This window comes from Rhincodon typus, chromosome 25 (assembly GCF_021869965.1).
Source record: "Rhincodon typus isolate 14 chromosome 25, sRhiTyp1.1, whole genome shotgun sequence".
Classification (NCBI taxonomy): domain Eukaryota; kingdom Metazoa; phylum Chordata; class Chondrichthyes; order Orectolobiformes; family Rhincodontidae; genus Rhincodon; species Rhincodon typus.
In genome coordinates this window covers 34,083,732-34,098,138 of record NC_063356.1, presented here as the reverse complement: position 1 = coordinate 34,098,138, position 14,407 = coordinate 34,083,732, and the positions used below count along the sequence as shown (strand labels likewise).

At 40.2% G+C, this 14,407-nt stretch overlaps 1 protein-coding gene across 1 annotated transcript in view; it reads right to left on the bottom strand.

The window, feature by feature from the left end:
- Nucleotides 1-14,407, bottom strand: part of LOC109917914 (copine-5-like) — a 557,988-nt gene that overhangs the window by 409,946 nt on the left and 133,635 nt on the right. Inside the window, exon 7 of the mRNA XM_048612100.1 lies at nucleotides 11,039-11,115. Coding sequence (XP_048468057.1) covers nucleotides 11,039-11,115 — 77 coding nt within the window. The remainder of the gene's footprint in view (nucleotides 1-11,038; nucleotides 11,116-14,407) is intronic.

Sequence of the window (14,407 nt, the reverse complement as noted above, 5' to 3'; positions counted from 1 at the left end):
GTGTAGGTACGGAAGAGGGATTGTTCCACGTAACCTACAAAGAGGCAGGCGTAGCTTGGGCCCATGCGGGTACCCATGGCTACCCCCTTTGTCTGTAGGAAGTGGGAGGAATTGAAAGAGAAGTTGTTGAGTGTGAGGACGAGTTCGGCTAAGCGGATGAGGGTGTCAGTGGAGGGGGACTGGTCGGGCCTGCGGGACAGGAAGAAGCGGAGGGCCTTAAGGCCATCTGCATGGGGAATGCAGGTGTAGAGGGACTGGACGTCCATGGTAAAGATGAGGTGTTGGGGACCGGGGAATTGGAAGTTCTGGAGGAGGTGGAGGGCGTGGGTGGTGTCACGGACATAGGTAGGGAGTTCCTGGACCAAGGGGGAGAAAATGGAGTCGAGATAGTTGGAGATCAGTTCGGTGGGGCAGGAGCAGGCGGAGACAATGGGTCGGTGTTGTAAGCAGCGTACTGACATCATGGAAATGAAACCCAACCTCTAAGTTTGGGGTTTCTGGGTGGAACATGCAATTTATAAAGATTTGTTCATGGGCTGTGAATGTTATTAGCTGCGCCATTTATGGCAAACTGCTGGTATGGACCCAACATGCACCATATAGAAATGGGATTCAGGGAAATTCGGCTGTCTGGTTACAAAACTGGCTCTCCAATAGAAAGCAGAGGGTGGTAGTAGACGGAAAGTATTCAGCCTGGAGCTCGGTGACCAATGGTGTTCCGCAAGGATCTGTTCTAGGACCTGCGCTCTTTGTGATCTTTATAAATGACCTGGATGAGGAAGTGGAAGGGTGGGTTAGTAAGTTTGCCGATGACACGAAGGTTGGTGGAGTTGTGGACAGCGTGGAGGGCTGTTGTAGGTTGCAACGGGCCACTGATAGGATGCAGAGCTGGGCAAAGAAGTGGCAGATAGAATTCAACCCAGAAAAGTGTGAAGTGATTCATTTTGGAAGGTCGAATTTGAATGCAGAATACAGGGTTAATGGCAGGATTCTCAGCATTGTGGAGGAACAGAGGGATCTTGGGGTCCATGTCCATAGATCCCTCAAAGTTGCCACTCAAGTTGATAGGGTTATAAAGAAGGCTTATGGTGTGTTGGCTTTCATTGGCAGGGGAATTGAGTTTAAGAGCTGTGAGGTTATGCTGCAGCTCTATAAAACTCTGGTTAGACCAATACTTGGAGTATTGTGTTCAGTTCTGGTCACCTCATTATAGGAAAGATGTGGAAGCTTTAGAGAGGGTGCAGAGGAGATTTACCAGGATGCTGCCTGGACTGGAGGGCTGGTCTTATGAGGAAAGGTTGAGGGAACTAGGGCTTTTTTCATTGGAGCGAAGAAGGATGAGAGGTGACTTGTCAGAGGTTCACAAGATGATGAGAGGCATAGATAGAATGGATAATCAGAGACTTTTTCCCAGGGTGGAAATGACTATTACGAGAGGGCATAATTTTAAGGTGATCGGAGGAAGGTATAGGGGAGATTTCAGAGGTAGGTTCTTCACACAGAGAGTGCTGGGCGTGTGGAATGCGCTGCCGGCAGTGGTAGTGGAGTCAGATACTTTAGAGACTTTTGAGCGACTCTTGGATAGGCACATGGAGGATAGTAAAATGTAGGGTATGCAGGGTAGTTTGGTCTTAGTAGGATAATAGGTCGGCACAACATCGTGGGCCGAAGGGCCTGTACTGTGCTGTACTGTTCTATGTTCTATATTCTATAACCAATTTACATCCCCTGCACAACGTGACAACTTTCTTCAAAACCAAGGACCCAAAGGGGAGCTTTTGATTTTGAGTAGCCCATAGCAAATATTGTACATTTTCATAGACATCAATTAAAATTCTTCTAACTTATTTTCCTGAAAAAAATCGAAGTCCAAATTTTGTTTTTGTACAATAGGATTGTTCTAAACTAACTCTTATCTAATAACATTAACAGAAGGCAATTCATCCAAACAAGCAGGAAATTTGATCTGAAAAATGAGACATTGGGGTTCCTTGTAAGTTGCAATCCATGCTCTTTCAAGTTTACCCAAGCTCTCCAACAGTCTTCACTCATGTCAGATGTTTGTGTGAGATTTGGGGTAAACATGAGTCTGCATGAGGAAACCACACAATGTCTTGATTTCATTTACTTAAAATAGTATAACTGCCTCCAAACCTTCTGAAGGACAGCACTGGGTATGACAGATGCCAAGCGGTAAATGCAAGTGAGTACCAAGCTGAATGTTACATGGTGTTCAGAAAAGATGGGAAAGGTTAAAAAGGAGTCAGAGTTCCAAAATTGGCTCAGAAACAGGACTAACTGGGCTAGAACAGAAAGGGGGTGGAGCTCACTAGGGGTTGGAATCATGACTGTTGCTTTTCCTGTTACATATAAATGACCTTAATGTGCTGTGAACAATTTCAAAGCTTGAGGTCAAACAAAACTTGGGCGAATTGTAAGCTGTGAGGAGGACAGTGTAGAATTCCAAAGCACATTGAACATTAGTTTAGAGAAGGGATAGGTGGCAGATAAATTTAAATGCGAAGAAAGGGGAGGTGATACCAAGGACATCGAGAGAAAATAAATCTGGATGTACACATGCATAGAAAGGTGGCAGAACAGGTAGAAAGAGTTGTTAATAAAGCATAGAGTATTTAAGACTTCATAAATAGTAGGATAAAGTACAAGAGCAGGCAAGTTAACCGATATAGGACACCAGTCAGACCTCAGCTGGAGTAATGTGTACAGTTCTGGCGACCATGCATTGGAGATAGGTTTGCTGGATGAGGCACTTCAACTATGAAGAAAGATTGGAGAAATTCGGATTGTTTTCCTTGGAGAGGAGGAATCTGAGGAGATTTCATACAAGTTTGCAAAGTTTTGAGGGTTCTGAACAGAGTAGATATTGTTACTGTTTGCAAAAGGATCAAGTACAGAAGTCACAGTTCTAAAGTGTTTTACAAAAGGAACAAATGCAAGATGTGCAAAAAACTTTTTCACAGTGAATGCCAAGGGCACTGCCTGGAAGTATTTTGGAGGCAGGTTGCAGGTAAAATGCCACACATGCTGCTGGCACTTGACGCAGGTATGAGATTGGTGCGGCATGTTAACATTCAGCAACATGTTTACCTATTGACTGATCTCTGCTGACAACCATGACAAAATTCCTGGTTTTGTGTCTGCACTAATAGGCAAGACAAGGCAAATGTACTGTCAGCATTTAAGGTCTGGTGAAAGGGAAGTGTGCAAACAGGTAAGGCAAGGCATAAATGCTGTGACCATCCAAAAAGGAGTAAAATTAGAGTACTAAGAGAGCAAGCGAGCAGCCCTGAGCTGCTTATGATAGGTGCTTGTCTTTGTACATAAAGTGTCTGGTAACAGAATTCCAATATTAGATGCCGGTGTGCTCCAAAGTGCAGAACTAAATTGCAGAACCATATCTCATGTGGGCTGGAGATATGCCTTGAGGATGCAAAGAATTTAATACATGTCGACTGTCAATATCTATGGAAGGATTGTACATGCTTGCTGCCCATGGAGAGTGCTCTGAGATTGCTGTCTATGATGGAGGGCGAGAGAAACAAATGGTGAGCTGGAGTCATCAGGTTATTGCTCTAACTTGCATATCAGAAATTGTCGCTGTTCATTTTCCATCGATCAAATGGAAGAATGTAAAACTGCATATAAACAAGGCAGGATTAACTCATAATATTATGCTGATACGTGCAAATAGGCCACTGGTGACATTTTCATTACATCGTTCAACAAGTGGTTAGAAAATGGGACATTTTGCTCCAAGCATCAAGAAGCTCCCCACTGTCAATCTCACGGTTTTCCCAACTTTCTTGCCAATACTCAATTCATTCTGTGCCTGCTAAGGAACTGCACTATATATCAAAATACTCATTTATCTGTCTTCTGTTTTGAGACATCCTGAGGTAGTAAAAGCCACCATGTTCATGCAAGTTTTTTTTTAACATCAATTCTTAATATCATTCATAAAGAAAATTAGATAGTTGAATGTTAAATACATTTACAAATTATCTTTTCCTTATATTTTTGTTATCTCTTTCCAAAAAAAACCTGTTCTTGATTTCTTCACTTATTATTTCCTACATGTTGTAGGGTCATCAAATCCTTTTCTCAAAGTGCCTCAATTTACCTGTTCCTTATTTGTCCGAATTTCAACATGTCTGCCTGTTATACAGTTTCTGCATTCCAATTTTTCTTGAATATTTTAACTTTTTCAATTTGCTTTGCTTATTACTTCTTTTTAATCTTTCCTGCCTTTGGTTCTGTCTTTTCTTGTAACTCACTTTTAATTTAACATCTAATTTTCCTCTTTCTATTCAATTATTAAGCTTGAGATTCAAAATTGTATTCACAAGATGGGGAGACATGAATTAGGTTGGAATAAGATTAGACTAAATTTACTGTGTAATCATGAGGCTCATGTGACAAATCATTCCATTTGTGACACAAGTTGCTGCAGCCTCTTGGAAGGAGAAAAATGTTGCAGGAAGAAAAGCAACGGAAGGGATGTGCTAAATTATAAAAGCAAAAACAAGAGAATATGAACAATCAAGTGAACAAGGGATCAAAAAATAGTCTAAAAATAACTGCCAAGTGAGCTTGAAATTCCTGCATCAGATGCTGCATGACTTATTTCAAAAGATCCAAATACATTCTATAAATTTATATTTAAAAGATGGCACAGCAAATAAAACAACCCATAAATTCTACTGGAAATCCACCAGATTTCGAGTGAAGGAATGGAAAATTGGGGAACAATCTATTTCTTGACCCTTACTTATTATGTTGAAAGCTTCTGGTAGAGAGATACAAGTTGTCAGCTCATTGTTCTACCTTGACGTTATTTCCACAGGCATGCTTGACAGAATCTTGGCTACTCTCAGGAAACTATGCCAACAACATTACCAGTCTAACAAGTGCTAAGTGCCACAGAGGATACATATGAGCCACACAATGCACAATGATGGGCTGTTGTTCAAATGCAGGGTCAAGTTACATTCAACCATGTGTACACACTAATGAATCATTCTAACGTTAGGAAAGGAGGGGACTACTGCACACCTCGTCCTCCTCACTGTGATTGCCAGAAAAAGGTTTCAAAATTTGATGTGTTTTGTGGTTTTCTACATGTTCGTTTGCTTGACATAAATCACACAGTTGGATTGTTGTCAAGACAGATGTTCATTGCAACGCTAACATGTCATAATATCATGTAACTGTCTTAAAACGTACAGGCCTGTCTGATCTGGAATCTATACCATAATACAACAAAATCCTTCTGAGAAATTGGGATAATTCCTTTCCCAGTAAGGTGTTACACTTGTGAGGTTTACAAGTTTATTATGTTTTGGTGACATATGTGCAAATTTAGGGTAAATCAAGGATGTTGTACTTGCCTGTTCTAAAGTCTGTCCCTCAAGGCTGGGTGGTTTAATTATTAGAGAACAAAGAGAGCCCTCGACTGTTTTAATGGTAAGAAAGTGCAAGATGTTCAAGCAGCCTGTGTGCTAACAGTAGAATGAATCTCGCCGAAGCCCCAGAAAAATAGGCTGAGAATATTAGGTTGTAAACTATTGTGCTTTGAATTGTCTATTTAGTTCCAAGACGAAAGAAAAATGGGCCCCAAGAAAATTTAATCTGCATGACTACCTTAAAACAGGCCCATGTGATTCAACTTGCCAGGAGAATTTTTGAGAGGTGAAGAATTTCTATGATATCCCTATGCAGAGGTAGTTAGTCTACCAGGGGGTGGGAGTGAAAGAGAACAGATGCCACAGCTCTTAATGGTTTTTGTATCAGAAAGCAGTTTGAAGTTCATGCTTAGATTAGAAGGAACAAATTCATAGGCAGTTCAAAGGAAGCTACAAGATTTGCTGGAGGCATTTATTTCCAGGAAAACTTGGTCAATAAATCACAGTTCTGGATTATGAAATGTGAAATCCTGTACAATTCCTTTAGCTAACAGCTGGAAGTTCAAATTTGTCTTCAGAAGTTTTGGACTCCAAGGGGAGCATTACAAAGAGGATGAAGATTTTGCTGTGAATGGAATGTTAAATCTCCTAAAAGTGATGCTGAGTTTGGATACAGCCATCATCCCACAACTTTACGAGCTTTCACCTGGGTGGATGTGCAAGCCAGCAAGGCAAGGCATTTGAACATGATAAGTCACCAGGGTCATGGAAGTGAGTGCACAGCAGGGAGAGTTATTGAAGTAAAATTGATAAGTTAGCCAGTGATCAGTGAAATTGTTAAGCTGAAGCTCCTGCCAGGTGAGAAGCTGCTAGCAACAGCACTCCCTCTTCCAGTGCTTTAATTCCTTTGTAGGATACTGCCAATTTCTTGGTAATCACATCATTTGTCTTATACTTTACTCAGCTGACAACTTCCCCAACTACACTTCCCTCCTAAAAGCTTTCACTGTAGTACAGAAGCAGTTTACACAGTTTTACCCTGCACCTCTAAAACAGCAACAGAAGCAGTAATGTCAGCACCAATAGCAGGAACTATGGCACCTGTGCCTTTTCCTCAGCCACATGCTGTTCCACTGGGCAAAGGGAATGGACACACCAATCCAATCCAAAGGATGCAAGACCTCACCACAGGGTCCACAAGTAAAGGATCAGCCCTCCTGTCACATGCGAACACATGGGTTACTGACGACATACAGCCTGCTGGAATTAGATCTACTTCTTAAGTGGGTCAGGTGGGCAGGAATTCTCAGTTAGCATTAAAATGCCTGACACTGGAGGTTTGCCCTAACCCAGCCCTGAGTCTCTGTTGCAGCGTCACACATCTATGTGCAAGAGGAGCCCTTCCTGCTCAGGTTGTGATCCCCTTCATGAGCAATCCTTCCTTTGACAGAAACAAGCTCGCCACCCTCCTGACTGGTAAGGGAACTCCAAGGTAGGATGCTTACACCTTGGCTCAGTTAAAGAACCCCAGCATTGCATGCTAGAAAGTTCAACAGGTTCCTAACCTGTCAATGGTCCAATAATAAAACAAACAACTGTGGATGCTGGAGATCTGAAACAAAAACAGAAATTACTAGAGAAACTCAGCAGGTGAGGCAGTATCTGTGAGAAGAAAGCAGAGTTAATGTTTCGAGTTCAGCTACTCTTCATCATCTGTTCGTCACCAGCAAAGAAGGAATGGGAAGGCTTTTGTTACAAAGTTTCAGGAGTTGCCCTTCAAGCTTTATTAGATGCACTTGCTCCTCTGCTAAACCAATACTATAATAGGCATCCACTTAACTGGGTTTCTACTCTCAGCCACAATGTAAGGTACAAATGCTGGATCAATACCAAGTCCTTCACCATGGTAAGGGCATTTGATGGATTAAAAAGTGGGAAAAACTGGATAAGCAAGCAGGAACACACCTGGGAATGTTTCAGCTGCTTTTGCTCCTGTCTGGAAGATATGTATGGTCCTGGGGAGCCTAGAAATATTGAGGAAAAGCTTGCAGAAGTGAATGTATTGTGTGATTGACATGTCAAATTCTTGTCATTTTCTTTTCATAACTATTAGAATCCATTACCAGCACTCTCACATTCATGTGAAGCCACATCATTAACTTTCACAGAATAGGCTGTCAGGCTATTGAAAGGAGTTAAAATACAGACAGTACACAGACATATACAAATCATAGAGATTTAACTTTCATCGAAACTCAACTTGACTCCTAATCTTTATTTGTCTATTTTGCAAAGTTGACAGCACTGAAATGTTGACAGTGGGATTTTATCCATCCTCAGCTGTTTTGCTGACAACAAATGGGAGCCATCAAGGGCACAACAGTTATAACTGTGACCGCACAATATACAACAAAAACAGGAGACTGCCAAGATTAGTACATCTTCTCTTGATCAAACTTTAGCCCATTCAGTATCTCAACTTGTCGCACTCTCACTATGGATTTTGTAGCATTTTGGTTCTTGGTTGAAGCAGATGCAAAGTACACATTTAATAACACAGCCATGCATGAGGTCTCCAAGCATAGATCCCCTTTTGAGACTATGATCAATCCTATCCCTTCTCTTACTATTTATATGTTAGTAGAAGAATTTTGGATTTGCCTTTATGTTATTTGCAAGCTTCTTATATAATGAATTCCTGGCTAAAATCTTCAATTTATAACAAACATGGTAAAGCTGATCAACAGATCATTCATTTTACTAATTGAGGGATCTTGATATTCACAAATAGGCTTTCACATATTCCTACAGAGTAATAGTGAATGCATTTTGCCAATACTTTGTCAGCAATGAAGCACCTTGAATTTCCTAAAGCCTTGAATGATGCTGGATTCCTCTCTCCAGTTTTAAGTTGCCTGTACACTGGGTTTTGTGTGATATTGGAGCCACCAGCTCCTTTTCTGCAAAGTATCTGTCGTCAGCATGGAGCTGCCAACCTTCTTGGGTGCCCTGGAGTCTCCAAGGGTTTAAGTTTCTGGACACTGCTACGAGTCACCCACGAGAAAAAAAGTCATAGATTCGCTTCAACCAGATGATCCAATAAGGCAGCAATCCTTCCAGAATGCAATGCAACTTTGGCACGTCAATGCTACAGCCAGTAAAACCATTACAATCAATATCAATGACAAGAAATTGGGAACCAAATGTACAGTAGCTAAATTCACTGATGACACCACAGGTAAGAAAGTATGTTAAGTGGAAGTAGAGAGTCTAAATGCGACAAAAATAGGTTAAGTGAGTAGGCAAATATTTGGCAAATAGAATATAATGGGGGGGGGTGAAATGTGAAATTGTTCACTTTGAAGGAGAATAGGAAAGTGGACTACTATTGAAATAGAGAGAGATTGCCTAACCCTACGATATGGAATGATCTGACTGTCCTGTTACGTGATTCACAAAAATTAGGGAAATCTTACTTCAGCTCTACAGGACCTTGGTGAGAGTATATCAGGCTAGAGAGTACAATTTTGTCTCCTTATTTGAAAAGGCACATAATTGTGGCAGAATCAGTTCAGAGAAGGTCCAATCAACTGTTTCGTGGGATGAAGGGTTTATAATGAAGAAAAGTTGAACAGTTTGGGCATTTACGCATTGAAATTTAGAAGAATCAGAGGCAACCTTATTGAAACAGACACAATCCTGAGGGGATGTTCTCCTTGTGGAAAGGACTAGAGTAAGAATAAGAGGTATTTCTTATAAGATACACATTGGAACCTTTTTTCTCCAGAAAACAGAGGAGGTCGGGTCTTTAATCTTGATTAAGGCTGAGTTCGATAGATTTTTTAAAGATTAGGGGCCACAAACAGGAAAGTGGAGTTCAGACCATAGCCAGATCAATCACATCCTTACTGAATGGCAGATCCAACTCATGTTCCTTTGTGATGGATCAAAATTTGATAGCCTTCAAAAGCAGGTATAAAGATCAGGATGCATAAATAAGCCACAAGCAATATCACCCTGAAACAGCCCAGAGAGTGGAATCTATTTGAACTTGCCAAAAAGAGTTGATTTTCGGGAAGAAATGGTGACAGAAACAGGGACAGGAATTTGGAATTAAAAAAGCTAAAGATAATATGGCGATGATAGTAGAGAGTGGTTGATGGCATTTTCACATAATTTTTTTTTAAAAGACTTAATTTAAATTTCAACCTATATTGTTTGAATCTAATCATTTTTATTTCCTAATATGAATGTACAGAACCCAACAAGACCCAATATTTGGTCAGTCCCAAAGCTAAAACTATTAACACTGACATGAGTTCAAACTTTCACTGTTCCTTTTTGTTTTACACACTAAGATCCTCAGGTTACCTACTCATCCTTTGCATAAAGCAATGAAATCTAAACCTAAAGCCTATATTTAGCCTCCTAACTTTGACCCTGTGTTCTCTGGATTCCACATTTGTGATAATCACAAATGTAGCCCTGAGGTATGGGTTTATCCCCTTAAGAATTTCAAATGCTACTTTCTCTGAGCTTTCTCTTTTCAAGAGCTGGATAGCAATAGGTTTGCTCTTATCCTGACAGCATACAACACTGTCTCAGATGCAATGTGGCATTAAATCAAGATCCAGTCTATTCCTGCAGGTGAGTGAGAAAGACTCTGTGCCACTATTTTGAAGGAGAGCAGTAGAGTTGCTCCGATCAATCAACATCACAAAGCCAAAGTATCAGGACATATGACATTGCTGTTTGTGGAACTTTGCTCCACACAAATTAGCTGCTGTGATTTTTTTTTGTTTAAAAACAAGTGACTGCATTTCAATATTATTTCTTCGCTGTAAAGCACTTTGGAATATTCAGTGGTCATGAAAAGTGTGTCACGTAAATGGAAGGTTGACTATGCTTAATTCTTTACTATATTCTTGTCAAGCCTAGCTAGCTTTATTGTTACAGCTACGGTATTTTAAATTTAAAAATGCACACACACACATAAGCACATGCATTCATTACCTTATGCCTTCTAAACAAAACTTCTAACCAGATTCCAAGTGTGACACCAATCATGCCCTGTGACTTCCCCTTGACTAGAAACTGAAACTGAACTGTTCAATCCCATTTCATTAAACATCCTTACAGACAGCACACCAAAATGACATTAAAACTGAAAGAACTGCGGATGCTGTAAATCAGGAACAAAAACAAAGTCACTGGAAAGTCTCAGTGGGTCTGGCAGCAGCTGTGAAGGAGAAAACAGAGTTAACCGTTCGGGTCTGGGTTCGGGTTCTGAGGAAGGGTCACCAGACCCAAAACGTTAACTCTGTTTTCTCCTTCACAGATGCTGCCAGACCTGCTGAGCTTTTCCAGCTACTTTGTTTTTGTACCAAAAAGACATTGTCTACCTCTGTGCTGTCAACCAGTTCACTTCTGTCACTAATTTTAAACTTGTGGTGTTTGATTCCATTCCATGAAATATCTTTGTTCCTGTCTCTTTGCCATTTCGACTGTACCTGAATTTTTCAGACTTGGAACAGGTCCTCTCAACTTCATATCAGCAAAGGCAATATTTTATACAAATAATTTTGAGTATTAGGTAGAATTAATTTTCAACTTACATTAGTGGTTTCTCTAATCGGCTTCCTGATGAGCCCACAATTTCTCCCAGAGTGCAGAATGTCTGTCCCAGAAAATCCTACAAAATAGCAAAGTACATTATAGTTAGTTATATATTTTACTTGCCCGCAATGGCTCATCAAATGCAATCATCACCGCCAGGATACATTGTTCTAAGGATGACAAATAACTAAATGACCTGAATATTTTATTAATGTATATAGGGGAGAAACTTCTTGATAAGCACCATTATTTCAACAAAGTCTTTAATCTTATTTCAACTTCCAACTTACTGGCAATTGTATTAAGTCCATAATAATGGTCCAAAGCTTTCCAGAAACAGCAATCATGGTCAGATTGCTTTTCTGCTTCTACTTTCTGCAAACTAGAGCTGCACATTTGGTTCGGTTATGGGGGTGGCAAGGGCAAAAGAGAGAGTCAGGTGGAGTGGTGTGTTGGGGGGAGGTGTGGGGAGAAGGAGTTAAACTGTGTAGGTACTCAACTATTTCAGGAAGAATTTTCTACTTAACATCTTCCAGGTAGCTACTCAACAAGTCAGAACTGTCTGGAAATTGTAACTCAAAGAGAAGCTTTCAGATGGTCCCAGGCAGAAGGGGATTTTTTGTCAGAATTTCAGAATTTATGCGCAATTCCCTCTGAGTTCGAGCATCCAGGCTTCCAGAGGTCCCGAAGCCATATCTCTTGTAATATGTCTGGTTTCCAACTACCTGAACACTGGAAGATCTGGGCCATTATGTTGTACTGATTGCATCAATTAGAATGCATTGGTAAGATAAAAGCCATTAAAACACTAATTGTAATCATCAGCCAGTTCATAAAATTAAAGTCTTTAATTCCCTGGCACAGTAAATATCCATGACAGTTTACTTTGTATGAATGCTCCTTTCTCAATATTCCAAACTGGGAAATTAACATTTTTGTTTTGATAGATCTACCATTTAGAAATAGAAAAACTGAAAAAAAAACGGTTTCCAACCTTTGCCTTCAACAGTGTGCACTGGTTCTTGGTTATACATTTTGCACTAATGTTCCCTTCTGGGAAGCTGGAAAATATTAGAATCCACATGCAAAGGCATAGGAAACATTTACAGACCCATTATGACTGATCATTGTCTCCATTACTTTGTTCAGGGGTTTCCTAGAGATCCTTGAGAAAGGAAAATAAATGCTAAAATCAAATGTAAACTGCCATGTAGAAATGTAGGAGGAGAAGAATATTAACTCCTTCAAGTCAATTCCTCACCAATATTTGGATATGTTTATTGGAAGCTAGCGTGTCTTTAAACTCAAGTTAAAGATCACAATAATTAACTCAGTACAATCAATGAAATATGTAAACAACAACTGTCCATCTCCTGAAAGTAACAATATGTTTTCGTTTAAATTTCAAGTGAAAATCAAAAATCAATTGAACACAAAGATGATTAAGGAGAAGAGTAAAGCAAGGCAACGTTTTAGTGGAGGAGCATATTTTGGAAACAGTGACCATAATTCTGTAGATGTTAAGATAATTACAGATAAGGATAAGACTGGTCCTCAGATGGAAATACTAAATTAGGGGAAGCTTATTACAACATTATTAGGCAGGAACTGGGGAAATTACATTGGGGAAAGCTGTTTGAGGGTAAATCCATATCTGACACGTAGAAGTCTTTTAAAAGCCAGTTGATCAGAGATCAGGATGACCGTGTTGCTGTGAGGATGAAAGATAAGGATGGCAAGATTCTGGAACTCTGGATGACGAGAGATATTGAAAGTTTAGTCAAAAGGAAAAAGGAAGTATATGCAAGGTTTAAGAAACTGAAATCAGACAAGGCCCTTGTAGAATATAAAACGAGCAGGAGAGAACTTAAACAGAATTGGGAGGGCTAAAAGAAGCCATGAAATATCCTTTGCAAGTAAGATTATGTGGAAACCCAAGGCATTTTATCTGTGTATTAGAAACAGGAGGGTAGCTAGGGAAAGGGTAGGTCTACCCGAAGACAAAAGAGAGAATTTATGCATGGAGCTACAGTAAGTAGGTGAGGTCCATAACGAGTATTTCGCATCTGTATTCACTGAGGAGAAGGACTTGGATGATGTTAAGATTATCGAAGGGTATGTCAATATTAAGAAGGAGTTGGTGTTGGGCGTCTTGAAAACATTAAGGTCAATAAGTTCTCAGGGCCTGATGGGATCGATCCCAGGATACTGAGGGAAGCAAGGGTGGATATTGCTGGACTTCAACAGAGATCTTTGTCTCCTCTTTAGCTACAGGCAAGATCCCAGAAGAGTAGAGAATAACCAATGTTGTTCTTTTATTTAAGAAGGGCAATAAAAATAACGTAGGAAATTATAGGCCAGCGACACTTACATTAGTGGTAGGGAAATTATTAGACAAGACTTTTGGGGACAGGATTACTCACATTTGGAAAAAAATGGTCTTATTAGGGATAGACCGCTTTGTGCGGAGCAAGTCTGATCTCTCAAATTTGATTAAGATTTTTGAGGAAGTAACGAAGATGATTGATGATGGTAGGGCAGTGGATGTTGTCTACATAGACTTTACTAAAGCATTTGAAAAGATCCGTCCTGGTAGGCTGGTCCAGAAGATTAAGCACATAGGATCTTCGGTAAGTTGATAAGCTGGATGCAAACCTGACTTGGTCATTAGAAGATAGAGGGTATTTGAGGAAGGATGTTTTTCTGACAGGAGGGCTGTGACCAGTGGTGTTCCACAAGGATGAGTGCTGGTTCCTCTGTTTGCAATATAAATAAATCAATGGGATGAAGATGTAGGTGGTCTGATGAGTAAGTTTGCAGACAACATGAAAATTGGTGTCATTGTGGGTAAGGAGGAAGGTTATCAAAGGATACAGCAGGATATAAATCAGTTGGAAAATTAGGCATAGAAATGGCAGATGGAATTTAATCCAGACAAGTGAGAGGCAGGGTTTTTTTAGGAGGCCAAATGCAAGAGGAAATTATACAATAAATGGCAAGGTCCTTTGGAGTATTGATATTCAGAAGGATCCATAGTTCCCTGAAAGTGGCAACACCAGTGGATAAGGTGGTGAAGAAAGCATACGGCATGCTTGCCTTCTTCGCTTGGGGCACTGAGTATAAAAGTTGGCAAGTCATGTTGCAGCCATACAAAACTTTAGTTAGGCCACATTTGGAGTATTGTATGCAGTTCTGGTCTCCACTCTATAAGAAGGATGTGGAGGCTTTTGAAAGGGTACAAAAGAGGTTTGCTGGGATTTTGCATAGATTGGAGTCTATTAGTTACAAGAAGTGGTTGGACAAACTTTGACTGTTTTGCTAGACTGCTGGAAGCAGAGGGACAACTTGACAGAAGTGTGTAAAATTAT